This window comes from Microcaecilia unicolor, chromosome 10 (genome assembly GCF_901765095.1).
Source record: "Microcaecilia unicolor chromosome 10, aMicUni1.1, whole genome shotgun sequence".
Lineage (NCBI taxonomy): Eukaryota > Metazoa > Chordata > Amphibia > Gymnophiona > Siphonopidae > Microcaecilia > Microcaecilia unicolor.
Window position 1 is genome coordinate 169,809,378 of NC_044040.1, and position 18,221 is coordinate 169,827,598.

An 18,221-nucleotide genomic window follows, 5' to 3' on the forward strand; every position below is an offset into this window, starting at 1 on the left:
TTATTTAGTTTTTTTTTTTTTTTAAATGGCCATGCACTAATAGCAACATTAGTGAATTGCCATTAATGTAAAAAATAGGAAAAAAAAAGATTTTTATAACCACAGTACAAATAGCTTTAGCATGCAGGAAAGACCCACGTAAGGGTGCACTAAGGCCTATTTTTACTGCAGCTTAGTAAAAGGACCCCTAAAAAACGGATTAATAGCCTTTCTAAAAATATACTTTGGGAAGCAAATGTCAAGTTTAGATACAATAATCAAACAGGAACACACTTTGAATCTATTCCAATTGCATTTCAGTTCTTGCTGGAACCATCCCTTTTATACATAGATTTCAACTGATGTGTCAGACATACCAGAGGAACTTCTCTTCATAACCAGTGGGCCCATATCACTTGAACCCTTAAAGATGAGGATAACAAAAACAAATATACCTTCACTTACCTGCAATTACAATTCTTTCTGGGACTTGCATAATTACTCCAGTATTTGGAAGTTCCTCTTCTAACTTCTGTTCAAGGTTTGTATTGGTTGGTGCCACCTTTAATTTTTCTGGGACCCTCATTCGTTGACTAATACCTTCTGTGTACTCAATTTCATACTGAATACGATTCATTTCTGCCATCTCAGCAGCAGGAGAGGGGAACGTTGCCTCATTCATTCTGACAAAAAAAAAAATACATACACACCATGGGCACAGAATGAAACCCCACCCCCCATCTCGAAAACACAGTTCATAGTTATTTGATATACTGCAAAAATGTACCAAAAGTTTGAGTGGTTTACAGCATCAATATGTAACCAATGCTGTTTCAAAGTCACATGTAACTGCAATATTTGCTACAAAATAGTTTAGCAATCCTCCTAAGGTTAGGATGGGGATTCTAGGATGACCTCTTAGAATATAGACAAGTCACCTCTTACTTTCTCTTTGAACCACTAAATTATGCTTCTTGACCTTTCCACCCCAGAATACACAATAATTCCCTCAGCACAAATGGTCACCCTCTGTGTACAAACAACCTACCTTTTATACACTTAACTTGTAAACAAAACATCAAACTGGTTGTTTATAACTCGTGACCACATGAAGTCAAAAGGCAGACCACAAACTTGATGTCTTTCAACAAATTACCATGAAAAAAAAAAAGCAATGGCAGGTGTGACCTTAATTTATTTGCAATATTTATATACCGCCTAGAATTAAGTGGTTTACAATTTTCTTTTTCATGTACCGTTAGAGCCTTGGGCTAGGAACCGAGGATTAAAATCCTGTTTCTGTCACTGATGTTTTTTCCAACCTTGGACAAGTCAATTCACCCTCCGTTACTCGAAGTACCTACTTAGATCATAAACTCCGAACCTGCCCACTTTACCTATACGTGTAACTGGCCTTGAGCACGAGTTTGGAAAACGGGAAACCAATTTTTATTTATTTCCGTTACGCACAAAAACATTACGAGCGTTTGTTTACAAGTTACAGGGTTCAACTCGGGAATTTCCAAGATGGGGGAAATCACCAGCCAGCCATGGCAAGTTTTGAAATGTCCTGAAAAAAAAAAAAAATAAGCAAAGCACCAGTGTCGACTGGATGGGAGCGGGGCTCATTTGAACCCTTCGTGTTTTCCAAGGAGAGGCTGGAGCCGAGCGAACCGAACACTGCCCTTCCCCCGCCCCGTTACAACCATCTCAGGAGCGACCGCAACTGCCCCCGAGTCTCAACAAGTTTAGAGCCCTAACTCCAGCGCGCCACCTTCACCTGCGGCCACGTTGGGTCAACTCCTCTGCGGACAAGGCTTTAACTTAAAAAACGAACCCGAGGAAGACACACCGGGACGGTTTCCGACCTTATCCCTGTACCACAATGTAGTGACGAATTTAGCCCACTGGCGACTTCCAGCCAAAAGGAAATCGCGGAGTCCCTCCAGAAGAAGCGCTCACCCGCAGCCCCTTGCCGCCTTCCTCCCAGCTCACCGCGAACAGCACATGAAGCCCACGCCAGTGCCGTTCCTGCGGCCTATAACCGTCACTCGCAGAAGGAAATCCACCCTCCAAACGACAGCAGCTCTTGACCTTCAACGCTTTCCGTAGACCCAGCTTACTCGCGAAGTCACGCGGGCAGCGGAAGCGGAAACGGTTGTCAAGACAAACAGTACGAGTAATTTTTCCTGCTCAGGGTTAGTTAGGCGCCGCTCGCGCGGGTTTCCTTACTTTTTGTTGTGTCTCTCTGTTTACGTGGGGGATCAAGCATGTTGTTTAGCTCAGTGGAAAAGTTCGGATGATGTTAAGCACAGGGGAAGAGGACGGGGGAACTAAGGTTTTACTGTCTTGTTTCTTGCCGGATACATTACCCACTTGCACTCTCCCTAGTGCAATCTAGGAGGTTAGATTCCCTTGACTGCAGTTCATTATGGCGTCGGGGCTGCTGGGAGGCCGGGTTTTGAGTGCTTTCAGGTTGTTGCCTGTACCGCTGTACCGTAGTGTGTTGTATACGCAGAGCCGGGACAAGAAGCGCTGGCTGCGCTCTCACCTTAGATTACTGGAACGTGTGCGGCAGTTGGAGGGGCCTCCGCCGCCCACACCACGGTAATCAGGCCCAAAGTGGGAGTATTGTTGATGTCTCTAGTTGATACGGTTAGGGTTAACTATATTGTAATCCACTTTAAAGCTTTGGCTGTAGGTGAACTATCATATTTCATAAATATTGAAAATGCCATTAAAACAGTTACAGTTTATGCTTATGTGTTTCAGTGAATCTAGTGCAGGATGTAGCAAGGTGTGATGTGGGCACACGTGGCAACTTACGAATATATTTTTTGACCTATCTGTTATTCCATTAATGCTCTCTCTATACATGTTACTTTTATACACTATATTTCCCATGTTTCTTATAAATACTAATTGTATACCATGACGGTGCAATGTAAGCCACATAGAGCCTGCAAATATGGGGGATACAAATGCAATAAATAAATATAACATACCCGATTAAGATCAAATGTAAATGTGTGTAGATAGTTTACACATGCCTTCATGTATTTAAAATCATGGGTACGTTGTAACTCCACACATAACAACCAATAAGATGATTGTATGCTTCTTGAACAAGTTTTTAGAGTAACGTAGAATTTTCGAAGCACATAGACATACAAAGTTACATAGGTTACAATGGGGCTCATTTTTGAAACAAAAAATGTCCAAACAGCAACGCAAAGTGGCATTTGGACGTTTTATTTGCTAAAACGTCCACATCGCTATTTTCTAACCCCATTTTTAAGATGCTGTTCCATGCAGTTTGTATGCAGTGTGTCCAGATCTCAAAGGGATGTGTTGGGGGTGGGATCTGGGTGTTCCCAAAACTTGGATGTTTTTCTGCCATAGTGGAACAAAGCAAAAATGCCTGAGGCTAAAAGTTAGACATTCACAACTAAGGACCCTGTTTACTAAGCAACATTATAGGCGCGTTAACCATGTACGTGCCTACGTGGTTAAGCGCGCATGCTAAGTGTAGGTGTGCTAAAAACACTAATGCACCTTAGTAAACAGGGCCCTAAGTCACAAAAAGGTCCCCTAAATGGCCACTGGAGGGATTAAGGCAAGATACCCTTTACTCTCCCAGTGGTCATTGACCCCCCCATACCCCCCACCCCAAGATGTGAAAAAAACAGTACATACCAGCCTCTGTGATAGTTTCAGATGTTAAGGCCAGTCCTATTAGAACAGCAGGCACCATGGAGTAAATTACAAAAAATCAGGAAGATCAAATCCAACCAACCAAGTTAAACCTTAAACTCACTATAGTAAACTTGGGTTCAGAATAATTTATCTTTTTTTATATATATATGTATGCACTTTAAAAAAATGCTAAAGTGTTTTAAATTGTTTTAAATGTGCTCAGACCATACCGTTTACACCCATTATATCCCCAAGAGGAATATGTGGTGGTGTCACAATGGAACCATCATTGCACATATGATGTTCCACCTCCTAATATTTGTGTATGTACATAGAGCTGCGCCCAAGTAGATCTTACTCACCGATGTATGCGTATATCTATAATACATATGTATAAGTCATGGACTATTCACATTAAATATTGTTAGACTTGAGCTCAAACCTCCGCCCATAAATTATGGTACATTCCATATTACCTTCTGATACATGGATAATAAAACATACAGTTCATCGTTTGTTTAAACCTAAAGGAGGAATATGTTAATTCATGACACCCTGATTTCTCTTCCCCCACATATCTTACACAAACCAACCCACAATGCGATGTACACACATATTCACATAATTATTTCACTTCCCTTGGGGTATATTGTGCTCGTGCTTGTGCTTCATTAAAATCACATATCATTCATCCATTCCAATCTTGCCATCAAAATAACTGCTCCCTTTAACTCTGGCCGAGTTTCAAAAGTCTTCATCAGAAAGGGAAACTAAAAATAAAAACACACTCTTTTACAGACAAACCACACTTACAGGGTAAAGTATACACTCACAATGCTTCAGACAAACTCAATATATTAAAACAAAATAACTCACAATACTAATCTTTTAAACCAATTTGCAGGCATCATAAATCCCCCGGGTGGGATCGCCTCTGGAATCCTTCCTCACTCCTCAGAGAGCGTCTGACGTCACACTCCCATGCTCCTTAAGTACCTTTAGGTTTAAACAAACGTTGAACTGTATGTTTTATTATCCATGTATCAGAAGGTAATATGGAATGTACCATAATTTATGGGCGGAGGTTTGAGCTCAAGTCTAACAATATTTAATGTGAATAGTCCATGACTTATACATATGTATTATAGATATACGCATACATCAGTGAGTAAGATCTACTTGGGCGCAGCTGTATGTACATACACAAATATTAGGAGGTGGAACATCATATGTGCAATGATGGTTCCATTGTGACACCACCACATATTCCTCTTGGGGATATAATGGGTGTAAACGGTATGGTCTGAGCACATTTAAAACAATTTAAAACACTTTAGCATTTTTTTAAAGTGCATACATATACATATAAAAAGAGGTCCATGGAGTAGCCTAGAGGTTGGTGCAGTGCAGTGTAGAGAAGGAGACCCAATATCCCACTCTATCTAGGACACTTGCGGTGGAACTTATAAGCCCTCCAAAACTCACCAAAAACCTACTGTACCTACATATAGGTGACAAAGGGGAAAACAGTGAGATGTGTACCTGGGATCTTTTATGTTAAGTCCACTGCAGTGCCCCACAACTCTGCTGGGATTTCTGTATGGCCAGTCTACTATTAATAATGCAGTGTCAGTCCTGGTTTCCTCAAAGCTAAGAATTTATCAGCCCCCAAGGGCATGAGGTCAGCAAATAAAAAACTACAGGATGTAGTTTCTGTTAATTCCATCAGAATGTAAGAATATAGGTCTGCTGTTCTTTTTCATAGTGGGGCCCAAAAATGTGGAATACATTACCTTTTTATATTCTAGAGCTTCAAACAGAAAAAGAATTTCAGAAAGCATTAAAAACCTTTCTTTTTGAACAGTCTTATGATATGAGTTTAGCTGACAATTCTTAAATAATATGGGTTGTACTGTGGACATGTAAGAACGAGGCTGATTTGAGATTTTATATGTAATTGTATATCGTGGTATGTTTTTAATTATGTGTTACCTGTATTCTGCTTAGGGTTTGAGATAATGTGGAATATAAACATTTGTAAATAATGTTGGCTCCTCCGTCGTCCCAGTGGCTTGTTTTTGTGCATTTTGCACTTGGATAAACTTTTTTTTTGAAAATGGTCCAAAAAGATAGAAATGGCCATTTTCAGGAAAAAAAAAAGTTTTTCAGGTTCAAAAATGGCCACACTTGCTACTGGATTTTTGGAGTTTTCCGCAAAATGTTCAAAGTCAAATTTAGATGTCATATTGAAAATGCCCCTCTGTGTAACTTTGTAAGTCTATGTGCTTTGAAAATAAACACCATAGTAGGGACTGCAGATGAAGACCTGCATGGTCCATCCCATCTGCCGAACAGTCACATTATCAAATTGGTATTGAACCAACAATCCAATAGTATTACAACATTTTATTTGATAATTTGCACTTTATGGTGTATTCCTTTCCCCCACTGAGATATACTGGACCTGCATTCATAAAAAATATACATACTGGATTCTGATCTGTCCTTGCCGTTTTCAGAGTTCAGACAATAAAAACGTCTGCCTTGCACTGGCCCTACTTTCCACCTACTGGAGTTGTCATCGAAACCTTCTCTAGCCCATCCTGATCTGTCTTTTACCATATATGGGACACATTGCCCAGCATTGTCTTCACTTCCTCACTGCTGGGCAGGAGTGGTGCTAAGATGGCAGATGAACTTATAAATGTTGACGTGCTAAGGTTTGTTTTGATACTATCCTCTTTCTGTTTAGGGATCCTTTTATGTCTGTCTCACATATTTTTGAATTCCATCGCTGGTTTTCCTCCATCAGGAGGGCAATCCAGGCATCCACCACCCTCTCTGCGAAAAAGTATTTCCTAATGTTAATCTTATGTCTGCCACCCCGCAACCTCAATTTATGTTCTCTAGTGAAGTGGTCATTCACTGCTTCCACTGCATGCAAATCTCTCTCATGAATATTCGTTGTGGATATCCTGAAAAACTGACTGGCTAGGGTGCCTCCAGGACCAGGTTTGGGAACCACTGCTCTAGTTTTACCACTTCTCCATCTCTGGAAAAGATTTGTTTGTGGGTTAAGTCTGAAGACAAAGAACATGAAATAAAGAGGTAGGGAAATATCTGCATTGCCTGTGTTTGCATCTGTGGGGTCTTCATATATTTGTGTGTATGTCTGTATGTCTCCTGTGCTGGGTGTGTTTTGTATGTGGGGGAGTTGGCTAGGGTTACAGGGGCACTTGTGGGACGGTGGCAGGTTTGAGAGGGGGCTAGTTAGGACTATAAAGAGGTAGTTGTGGGGTACTAGTTTTGGGGAATGGAGGCAGTTTGTGGTGTGTTATGTCAGTAATGGTAGGGTAGAGTAGTTTTTAGGTGTGGGGTAGTGGTTTTTTTTTTTTTTAAAGAGTGGGCCAGGTTGCAGGAGATAGTTTTATGGGGTGTGGTAGTTGTAGAGGATATTTTTGGGTTGTGGGAGCAGTTTGTAGGGTGAGGCATTTATGAGGAGGGTAAGTTTTGGGGATTGTGGCAATTTGCGTGTTTGGAAGAGTAGAGCATTCCACCTCTGAAACTGCCTTGCACTGTTCTGTAAGAGGTATATTTCACTGTGTCTTAGTTTCTATGCTGCAGAAGCTGGAATTTCTTTTCCCATAGAAATGCATTGGGCCATATTTTGGGTGGCTCATTTCTATGAAACCCTGGCCCAATTTGGCCCATTTTTGAACTGAGTGTCTTTACCATTTTTTTCCCACATATCAAGTTTCATCCCATTCCATTTAAATTCTGATCTTTCTTTGCCATTTCTGGGACATAAACCATAGAAGTCTGCCCGGTACTATCCTTTCGTTCCAGTTGTTGTTGACGTCCTCTCTAGCCCATCCTAAACTGTCTTTGCCATATATGGTACACAGACTATAGAAGTCTGCCTGGCACTGGCCTTGGTTCTTCACAGCTGGAGCTGTCATCTAAGTACCAACTGACACATCACACACATGCAGTAATTAAGTTTTGTTTTTTATACCATCCATTTTCTATTTAGGGATCCTCTGTGTTCATCCCATGCCTTTTTGTATTTTGTCACCGTTTTTGTCTTCCCCAGCTCCCTCAGGAGGGCATTCCCAAGCATCAACCACCCTCCTGACATTACACTTAAGTCTACCACTCTGCAACCTCAATTCATGTCCTCTAGTTTTACCATTTCCCCTTCTCTGGAAAAAGATTTGTTTCTATACAGTACGTTTTCGCTATTTGCAATGGTATGTTTCCAAAAAATCTGCAAGAACCGTGAAAATGCGAAAGTTGAACTTGTTCCTATGGGAAATACAGGTTTAGGTTCCTGCCAAGCTCTGGCTGTGTGAAAATGTGAAAAGTGAAGCTTTGCTCCTATGAGAAATACAGGGTTGGATTCCAGCTTGCATTTTTTTCAGGCAATTAAAAATAAATACTGTATACTGAACACAAGTTACTTATTTGCTGTAACATTAAAGCAGTAGCAGTTACTAAAAGAAACATACACAGGAAAATAAAACAGCATTATACATCAACAACAGTAAGCATTTTTATACAGTAAAAGTCATTAACTAGAATCCTACATTTGATGGAGCTGAGGGAGATGTTTGCAGCTCCTTCACAGTAGGAGACGTTGAAGTCAAGGGCTTTGACTGCCATTTTCATTATATACGTAAAACAAGTCAGTCTCATCAACTTTGAAGTCCTACTCTGACACACAATCCTTCTTATCTCATCAGGTATTTTTTAAATTATTTGGCAGCTTATTTGGCAGCTTATTTGTCAGCTGAACCTGCCTCACCGGAAAGCTTTACATTTTTAAGTACATATATTGCCTTTTAAAATGTGCAGGTCAGCCAGAACTACCAGAAAAGGGTTTCATGTTTTCCCGGCTCTGGGTGATAAGGAGGCTCATTTTCAAAGCACATTTTCAAAAGAGAAAAACATCTGAAAAGTGGCACAAATCTGCATTTGGATGTTTTTCTCACAAAAAACGTCCAAATTGGTATTTTCAAAACCAATTTTTAGATGTTTTTCTATGAAGGCTATCAGAAATGCGTTGAAATCACAAGGGGGCGTGTCAGGAATGTGTTAAAGGAGGGATATGAGTGTCCCTAACACTTGGACGTTATTCAGCCATAATGGAACAAAACAAAACTGTCCAGGACTAAAACTAAAATGTTTTGAGCTAGACCTGTTTTTATAATGAATAAGGCACAAAAGGGTGCCCTAAATGAACAGGTGACCACTGGAGGAAATCAGGGGTGACCCTCCTCCAGTGGTCACTGACCCCCTCCTACTCCCCACAAATATGATTTAGCAACCTCTACGACAGCCTCAGATGTTAGTGCCAGGTTTATTAGAGCAGCATGCTTGTCCCTGAGTAGTATAGTGGTCAGTGCAGTGCACCATGGAGTGGGGGAATCTGGTCCCTATCTCCCTCTACCTGTCACATTTGTGGGGGAAACTGTGAGCCAAAACTCAACAGAAACCCACTGTGCCCCCTTCTATTGTGCACAGCTGTGGGCAGTAGGTTTTGGGTGGCTCAGCAAACAAGATAAGGGAGCAACAGTGAGATGTGTACCTGGGAGCATGTTTTTGAAGTCCACTAGGGTTCCCCATTTATCTCCTGGGATGTCTGGGAGACCAGTCTTAAAAATGCTGGCCCCTCCTACATCCCAATGGCTTGATTTCCTACGTTTTTCACTTGGTCCTTTTTTTTTAATGGACCAAAAAACAAAACGTCCAAAGCACAAAACCTTGTTAGAAACAAATATTTTCAAAAACAAAAGATAGACGTTTTTCTTTTTGGAAAATTAACTTTCTTATTCAGATTTTGGACATTTTTTTGCAAAACGTCTAAAGTCAGACTTACACATCATATTGAAAAATACCCGTCCACGTAACTTTGTAAGTTTCTGTACTTTGAAAATGAGCACCGTGACGATGCAAGACAAAGAAATGTATAAACACAACAGTGCTATCTGCCTTTTTTTTTTAATTGTCCACCATTTGCCTAATCCATAAATTCAGCAGCTTTTCCATCTTGAGGTGGCTTATATCAGTTAATAAGAGCATATCTTCTAATACCATAATCTCTTCACTAATCACAAATAAATTGTTTTAAACCATATCAAAAATGTTACCAATACATAAAGGCCCTCATTTTACAAACCCTACTTGCACTTGAAACATTCATAAACCGACACTCAAACATTTATCTTTCAAACAGCTGAACTTTGGCTGTTTTATTGAAATTCTAACAAGTAATGATCTGTCCAAATATGTGGTGGTGTTTCACAAGTTGCAAGTGTTGGCGTTTTGGAACTTTTTCACTTTAGTGACAAGGCAGGCTCATCAAGGACCCAGTGATCTACATCAAATGTCTGACACTATTTAGAATTTACATCACAACTTGCTGGAAACCATGTTTCAGATATATATCTACACTGATAATGGGGCTAGTGTAATAAGACTGCTCTGCTCTGAATCTGTGTGTATACTGTGGGTTAATTTTTTATAAGGTCTGTTCCACTTGTAACAAACCCTTATAAGATTACCCCCAATCTGCTGACGTTTACTACCTCCCTACCAAAACCTGGAGCTGCCAAGTTACACAGTTCCAAAGTGTGGATCTTAGGCTAGTCCTGGATTTTGAACAGCCTGTTGTGTAATGGACTAAACAAAATGTTTCCCTTCTGGAACAGGGTAAGTTGGTAGCTCTGCAAAGCCCCCAGCTCCCAAGTAGGTCAAATACATTTTTATATATATATATATATATATATATATATATATATATATATATATATATATATATATATAATTATGGTTTGTGTGTAAATAATTAATAGCCATATAGACAGTGCCTTCATCTCTTATTTCTTTACTGACATTGCAAAGTATGGTATAGATTCTCCTTTTGGGATATGCCAGATATTTTCAAGTGACCCAAACTGGCCACTGTGTTTTGAGAGTAGGGGTGGACCAAAAAATCTTCACAGCCAAATATAGTTTAACAGATTTTATTCAGCACCAAACATGTACTTGACCCAGTTTATTCAGCACCAAACGTGTACTAGACTTTGGTGCTGAATAAACTCTGTTGAACAATATTTGGCTGTGAAGATTTTTTGGTCCACCCCTACTCTCTGGCTTTCTATTTTGGACTTCACGTAGGGGGTTTTACGTTTACCCTTTGGTTTTGTTTTTGCACAGTGTTTTGAGACAGGATACTGAACTCGAATTGTTGATCCAATTCTGCATTGCATTTCTTATGTTCTAATCTCAAAAAGAGTAAAAAAAAATAATAACAGACAAATGACATCTGAATTGCAAAAAAAAGCTTTGTGAGTTATTCTTCATGCCCAGGGTAAAATTTTCCATAATATAATCTGTATTTCTGTTTTATGTGTATAAGAGGTGTTACACAATAATACACAAAATCAGACTAAAAAGAGTGTTGACTTTGTGAATATAGATGAATAAACCATAAGCTACGATCATGTTGTATATGCATTACACTGATGTCACTCTCACATTGAGGCATTTCACCCTTAAATGTTTAGTAGTAAAATGCTGAGGTTGGTTCATGTCAAGAAAAGGCATGTTCCATCCTCAGCTATGGGGCAGTGAAGTGTTTCTAAATTCTCTTCTGTGTGTATATTTTCAGCTCACATCAACCTAATTGGGACTATGAGGCAGAGATTCAAGCGTTTTGCCATCGATTACATGAAACCTTTACCATGGATCTTCTCAAAACTGCATTTGTGAATGCCTGCTATATTAAAAGTGAGGAGGCCAGAAGACAAAACCTTGGACTGGACGGGCAAGCAGTTGCACTGAACCTGAAGAATAATCAAGAGCTATCTGACATAGGGGCATCCTTTGCTCATACTTACCTCACAAACTGCTTTAAAGATGCTTACCCACAGATGCCCCTGGAGGGTATCAATGCCATTGTTGCTTTCCTTACCAAGCCAGAGCTCGTGTGCCATGTAGCCAGAAACCTGGGCTTTGAAGACTTGACTCTGAGCTTGGAGTGTCCTGTCCCACAGAATGTACTGCAGTGCACTTTCAATGCTGTGCTAGGTGCACTGCTGCAGAGCGCGGGGCCTCAGAGAACAGAGATTTTTATCAGGGTAAGCTGTTGCTTATCAGGTGGAAGTTAATACAGGGAAGCAATACTGAACTGGATTATGCCTGATCACATGACATAAGAAATTAATCTCAGTTTGTGCTCTGAAAAGTTCATTTTTGCCCCTTGCTGAGGAAGAGAATAGGATTCTTGAGTCCAGAAGTATGATCAGATGTCCTAATTGACTTACGTTCTCCTTGCTTTGGAAGTAGGGCTCTTTGTTTTGACTTTTTCCTGTACAAAAAGGAAGAATATTAATTTCATAATGTATTCAAACCATTTTCTGCTACGTCGGCTAGCAGAGGCTCTTGCCAACATATCTGCAAAGAATTCTACGTGTTAACATCCATGTAGAAATTATGTTGCTTTTCTTTTTGATATTTTGACCCAGCAGTTTCCTTCTGTTGTTATCTCAGCTCAGTTGAAACCAGTCTCTTTTCAAGCTACCGGATCATGGAATTTCATTTACACTTGCACAGAGTTTTTCTAAATGTTTTTAGCACCCCCCCCCCCCCCCCCCCCCCCCCCGCAAACTCTATTTTGCTCAATCAGGGGTCACAGCTTACAGCTCCCTCCCCTATTGGGTATGCATGCACCCTAAACCTGGCCAGTGTTGCTTCCTTTTTTGAATCTCATAAACAAAGTCCATTGTGTCCTGCTAAATATGGATCCGATATTAAGATACACAGGCTTCTGTTAGTGATGTAAGAATTAAAGTTGAGTAGAAAATCAGCTTTTAGCCGAATTGCATTGGCTACCAATTGATCAACATTTTTATTTTTAACTAGGTGTTCTCAACCTAGTGTTCGGCACACACCAAGCCAGATGTTCATTGTGGTTATGTATAAAAGACGTTTGCATACAGTGGAGGCAGTGCATGCAAATTGATATCATGTATATCTACAATGATATCAAAAACAAGACTGATTTGGTGTATCCTGAACACTGGATTGAGAACCTCTGTTTTAAACTGATATATTTAGTGTTTAATGCTTTATCTAGAAGGGCCTTTATATTTACAGGATCTTTTAAAATTATATGAATCCTCTGCCAGTGGTTCTCAAACCTGTCCTGGGGGGCCACCAGCCAGTCAGGTTTTCAGACTATCTGTAATGAATATGCATGATACTTGTGTGCCTCTCACCTCAATTATATGCAAATCTTTCATGTATATTGATTAGGGATATCCTGAAATTTTGACTGGCTGGTGGTCCCCCAGGATAGTTTGAGACCTGCTGCTCTACGTGAATTTGTTCTTCTCAGCGAGGTCTTTTAGTGATCCTAAGTGGGGGGGAGGGGTTAAATTTATAAAAAGTCTTTATTGAAATCTTTAAGCCATACAAATAGTGCCACCAAAACAAGGCGCTAAAGAACAATCAAAACATTCAGAGAGGTGAAACCACCCCTTGTAACAGGAAAAACACCCCAATTCCTTGAAAGACACAAACAGAGCATTAACTGTTTAAGATCCTAAGTGCTTTAAAGCTACAGTCTACTTGTAAATGCTGATTTTTTTTTTGTACCCCACGCTTTCCCATTCATGGCAGGCTCAATGCGGCTTACGTATACAGGTACTTATTTGTACCTGGGGCAATGGAGGGTTAAGTGACTTGCCCAGAGTCACAAGGAGCTGTGCCTGAAGTGGGAATCGAACTCAGTTCCTCAGTTCTCCAGGACCAGAGTCCACCACCCTAACCACCAGGCCACTCGTGTCAGGGCCTAAACCAGGGGTTGCCAAACTTTTTCATTTCATAGCACCCTTAGTCTCCGAGCAATTTTTCATGACCCTCCCCCCCCCCCCAATCCACATGAGTCTCTTCACCCCCCCCCCCCCCAGGCCACATAGGTCTCCCTTTCCCTGCAGTCCCCTCTCCCCAGAAAGTCCAGCACACCATTTCCTGCAGTCCCCTCTCCCCAGAAAGTCCAGCACACCATTTCCTGCAGTCCCCTCTCCTCCCATAAATCCAGCACACCTCTGCCTGCCCCAAATACAGCATTACTCGCTACCTTCCTTCCTGCAAGTCCAGGATCACTGCCACTTCCTTCCCCTACTGCCGCTGCAGCTTACATTTTCGGGCTATCAGTGATTCATAGAGGCAGGCACTCCAGGGCCTTCTCAGTCTGCTATGTCCAGCCCTCTCTGATGCAGCTTCCTGTTGCAAGGGCTGGACGTGGCAGAGGGAAGTCCCCACATTGCCTGTGTGAATCGCAGATGGCTCGAAAATGTAAGCTGCAAGCACTGCAGCAGCGGCGGGGGAAGAAGCAGGAAGCAGCAGATTCTGGACTTATGGGAGGGGAAAGTAGGGAGCTGGATTGTGGGTGGTGGGAGGGAGGTCAAGATTTGCCACGGCACCTCTGAGAGTTTGCTGCGGTGCACCAGGGTGCCGCACAGTTTGTGAAACGCTGGCCTAAACTATGGAATGAGTTAACCCTTTTGATTTACGCTAAATATAGGGGTCCTGTTACTAAAGTGCAGGATGTGCTACTGCTTGCTTTTCACAGCTTAAAATGACTTACCACAGGTGCAAGTTCCAAATCGTCACATGCTACCTGTGTGCTAAAATATGTTTTTAATTTTTTTATTGGAGAGGATGTTTTAGGGACAGAGAGTAGGTGTTCCTGTGCTAATCAGTTAGCACATAGGTGTTGATAAGTTCTCCCGTGGTAATTCTTTTTAATGACCGCTCACTAATAGCAACATTACCGCATGCCCATTAATAGAAAAATTAGAAAATTGGCCATTTTACAGCTGCAGTAAAAAAAAATGGCCTTAGTGTACGGGAAAAATGTGTGTAAGAGCTCACTAAGGCCACTTTTTACCGCAGCTTAGTAAAAGGATCGGTAATGTTTTGTAAATTAAAAAAGAAAAACTTTAAAAACATAGTTTTATGGGAAATTGATCTTCTGAAGATGTTTGGTTAATTTTATTTTGTGATTTATAAGTCACTGGAATTGATTAGGGGTGGGTGATTGATCAAGTGTATTGTGATATTTATTTGTTACATTTGTATCCCACATTTTCCCACCTATTTGTAGGCTCAATGCGTTTTAATAGTTGTAATTTGCCTTGAGTAGTTTGAGGTGAACAATCAAATTTGTACAATAAAGTATTTTTATTGCTGTAACTTTATTTTTCTGTTAGTATGTGATTTTATTTTTTTTTTTTGCAAGGATACCATTTATAAGAGCTTAGGTTTTTTTGACCTCTTGTTAACTCATTTTTCTTTCTTAGGATTTTCTGATTGCACAGCTGATTGGGAAAGATCTTTTTGATATCTGGACTGTTGTGAACCCTATGGGATTGCTGTTGGAGGAACTGGCCAAAAGAAATATTTCAGCTCCAGAGCCAAGGCTCACCAGGCATTCGGGAGTCAGCACTGTTGTGTCGCTGTACTTTGTTGGATTGTATTGGTTAGTAAAAGTTGTATCTCAAGCTTTAATTTTTTTTTTTTATTCATATAGAAATAAACATAACAAACATTTTTAAAAAACACCATCAAACTAGCACATGACATACTGTGACCCTTCAGTATATGGCTGTAGAAATAGATGACATTCATTACAAAAACATCACCCCACCCCCCTTCCCCAAACTTTATTACACCTCCTGGGTAGAAACAGGTTAAAATGATTTTTCCTGATAATTTCTTCTTTTTTGGGGGGTGGTTGTTTTTGGTTTTTACTCTGTGTTGTCTAAGGGGCTGATGCTCAAATCAAGCCAGGCTTGCAGTGTTTCACTTAGACTGGTTTCAGCCAGTCTAAAAGAAAAGTTATTGTGCAGCCAATGCACAGTGACTTTCAGCTACTGCTTCACGTGCGCGGAGCCTGCGTGTATTAAAATGAGCTCATTAGCTATTCCGTGTGGTTCACGGAAAACATCTGCCCTAGTGGCTAAAAACTAACAGCTGTCATTGGGGGTTCCCATGCTATCTGGAGCTGTCGTTGTGGTTCCCATGCTATCTTTCCTGTCAATGCCTGAGCACTGATTGACTAAGGCATCAAAAGGAAAGTCGGCAGCACACCAGTTGTCTGTAGCAACCCCCACACACATACCTTAAGAAATCTCTGGTGGTCCGGTGGACCTCCTGACCCCCAAAACGAAGTCACCTGTGGACCCCCAACTCCCACAAAGCCTTTAAATCCTCCTTGGTGGTCCAGCAGACCCCAAACCCCCCCTCCCCTGAACAAAAAAAAACCCTCATAGACCCCCTAATCCACTAAGCCTTAGTGGTGTAGTGGAATTCCCCTTCACCACTCCAGACCCCTGCACTTACCTTAAAGTTGGAGGCAGGAGGACCGCCTGCGTCAAAATGGTGGTGCCCAGCCCCTCCCAGAGTATCCTGGGATGGGCCTAAGCACCATATAAGGACACCAGGGCTTAGTGGATTAGGGGGTCCGGTCCAGAATTATTTATTTTTGGGGGGTGGGGTGGGGTTTGGTTCCACTGGGCCACCAGAGATTTTTTTTGGTTCGGGGGGTGGCGAGGGGTCAGGGTCCGCTGGACCACCAGGGTTTGATTTGGAGAGGGCAGTGGGGTGAGGTCGAGATCACGGTCCACTGGGCCACCATAGGGTTTTTTTATTCCAACGGGACAGAATCAGACCACCAGGGAGTTTTAAAGGTTGGGGGGGGGGGGGTTAGGAGGTGTCTGAACATTGCTGGGACACACACACAACAGCTGTGCCAGGAATGTTCGGACCCTTTTACCGACCAATGCTCAAAAGTAACAGCGTGCATATAATTTGCATTCTGCTAGTTTAGAGCATTGATCAGTAATTCTGACTTGTGTTGAGCTGCTGTTTTTCCAGTACTGTTCTCTACAGCGCCAGAGTTTTGTGCATTGGCCCCTAAGTTTGCTTATTTTTGCCTCCCTTCACGCTTGTTCATCCCACCTTTCCTCAGCTTAAGAAAAAGTTGAAAGTACATTTTATTTCCTCCAGCTGATTATCTTTCAGATACATAATTAGTCAACCATACGTTTTGATTTGACCTTTTAATATACTTTTAGGAACTGAATTTGTGTTTTCTTCCTCTCTCTGGCATCATAGAGGTATTCTTATGTTTAATTTGAATTAAACACTCTGTACACTGGGTACCTTTTACTATATTTGTTTTAATAATGATATAAATGTAAATTTTGGTAGACTAAAATTTGTTTAAAATTCTTTGACTTTTTCTTATAGTGAAAAGAAGCTGTTAGCAGAAGGTCCCGGAGAAACCATGCTTGCTGCAGAGGAGGAGGCTGCTCGGGTGGCACTGCGCAAGCTCTATGGGTATACTGACAACAGGCGACCTTGGGATTACTCTCTACCCAGGCAGGAGCTGGGAGCAGTAAAATCTGTCAGCAGTAACTGAGACCAGTTTATTTACTTTCTCTGATCCTTCCTTTCTACTTACTCCAGTAGTGTCTCCTATCCATTGCAAATTTTAATTTTACTTTGAGTAGGAGGCTGGGGCAGGAGAGAAGGACCTGCAGTATTAATTCATAGAATAAGTGCTGAACAGCTAAGTATAGCATGATCTGCTGCCTCATAGTTTCTCAGTCACTTGTGAGCTGAGCCAGTTATTTGGTGGAGCTTATATGAAAATAATGCTGTGAGTAGGAGATATAGAAATCACAGTTTCACTACCAGACCTGCTCTTCATTGTTGATGGCTGTGTAATTTTTGTTTTAATAAAAGCCTTTACAGAAAACAGATGGTACCTGTGTAACAGCTTTTAATATAATACAGACATATAGTTTAATGTTATGTTCTGGTGAATGTTTTCCACCATATCCATGTTTTTATAGCTGTACAGTGAAGAACAAATATTCATTTTGTTGAGATTATTGACAAAATGCTGTTTCTTTGAAAAATTTCAGCCAATTAAAATGCAAGAAGCAGTACACTATCTACGTTTGTTTTCTTATTTCTAAACTATGAATTCTTGTCTACTTTTACTGACCCAATAGTTTCCTTCTAGAGTGGAAGAGTATCCTAATGGTTATTTATTTATTTTATTTTTGTTACATTTGTACCCCATGCTTTCCCACTCATGGCAGGCTCAATGCGGCTTACATGGGGCAATGGAGGATTAAGTGACTTGCCCAGAGTCACAAGGAGCTGCCTTTGCCTGAAGTGGGAATCGAACTCAGTTCCTCAGGACCAAAGTCCACCACCCTAACCACTAGGCCACTCCTCCACAGAGCAGTGGACTGGGAACTGGAAGGAACCAAAAGAACCAAACAAAGTCCCACGGGATGAATGAAAGTATGCAGGGAAGTGGGAACAGAGGAAGGTCTTTGCATACTGGGAACTGGAAGGTCCAAGTTCAAATTTCTTATTCCATCAATGTGATTGTTGTTGTATTATATTGTAAGCTACATTGAGCCTGCAAGTAGGTGGGAAAATGTGGGATATAAATTAAG

At 41.0% G+C, this 18,221-nt stretch overlaps 2 protein-coding genes across 13 annotated transcripts in view; one reads left to right on the forward strand and one right to left on the reverse strand.

Moving 5' to 3' along the window:
* Positions 1 to 2,324, reverse strand: part of MFF (mitochondrial fission factor) — a 47,547-nt gene extending 45,223 nt beyond the window's left edge. For 2 of the 12 annotated variants that reach the window (XM_030216622.1, XM_030216623.1), the window contains exons 1-2: positions 1,975 to 2,132; positions 445 to 662 (exon numbers count right to left, since the gene is read on the reverse strand). In XM_030216622.1, the coding sequence (XP_030072482.1) occupies positions 445 to 662; positions 1,975 to 1,988 (232 nt within the window). In that variant the 5' untranslated portion in view covers positions 1,989 to 2,132. Of the gene's footprint in view, positions 1 to 444; positions 663 to 1,027; positions 1,121 to 1,235; positions 1,550 to 1,941; positions 2,136 to 2,211 lie in introns of those variants that run through there. The other 10 variants (XM_030216621.1, XM_030216617.1, XM_030216618.1 and 7 more) reach the window with 10 other exon arrangements.
* Positions 2,325 to 2,389: 65 nt separating this feature from the next.
* Positions 2,390 to 17,704, forward strand: MRPL44 (mitochondrial ribosomal protein L44). Its single transcript, XM_030216630.1, has 4 exons — positions 2,390 to 2,586; positions 11,348 to 11,816; positions 15,045 to 15,223; positions 16,996 to 17,704. The coding sequence occupies exons 1-4, from the start codon at positions 2,411 to 2,413 to the stop codon at positions 17,165 to 17,167; spliced, it is 996 nt and encodes a 331-aa protein (XP_030072490.1). The 5' UTR covers positions 2,390 to 2,410; the 3' UTR covers positions 17,168 to 17,704.
* The last annotated feature ends 517 nt before the right edge of the window (positions 17,705 to 18,221 follow it).

Coding starts and splice junctions, on each gene's coding strand:
- MRPL44 (XM_030216630.1), top strand. CDS start 2,411: ATGGCGTCGGGGCTGCTGGGAGGCCGGGTTTTGAGTGCTTTCAGGTTG. Junction 11,817..15,044: donor GAACAGAGATTTTTATCAGG/GTAAGCTGTTGC, acceptor TTTCTTTCTTAG/GATTTTCTGATTGCACAGCT. Junction 15,224..16,995: donor TACTTTGTTGGATTGTATTG/GTTAGTAAAAGT, acceptor TTTTTCTTATAG/TGAAAAGAAGCTGTTAGCAG.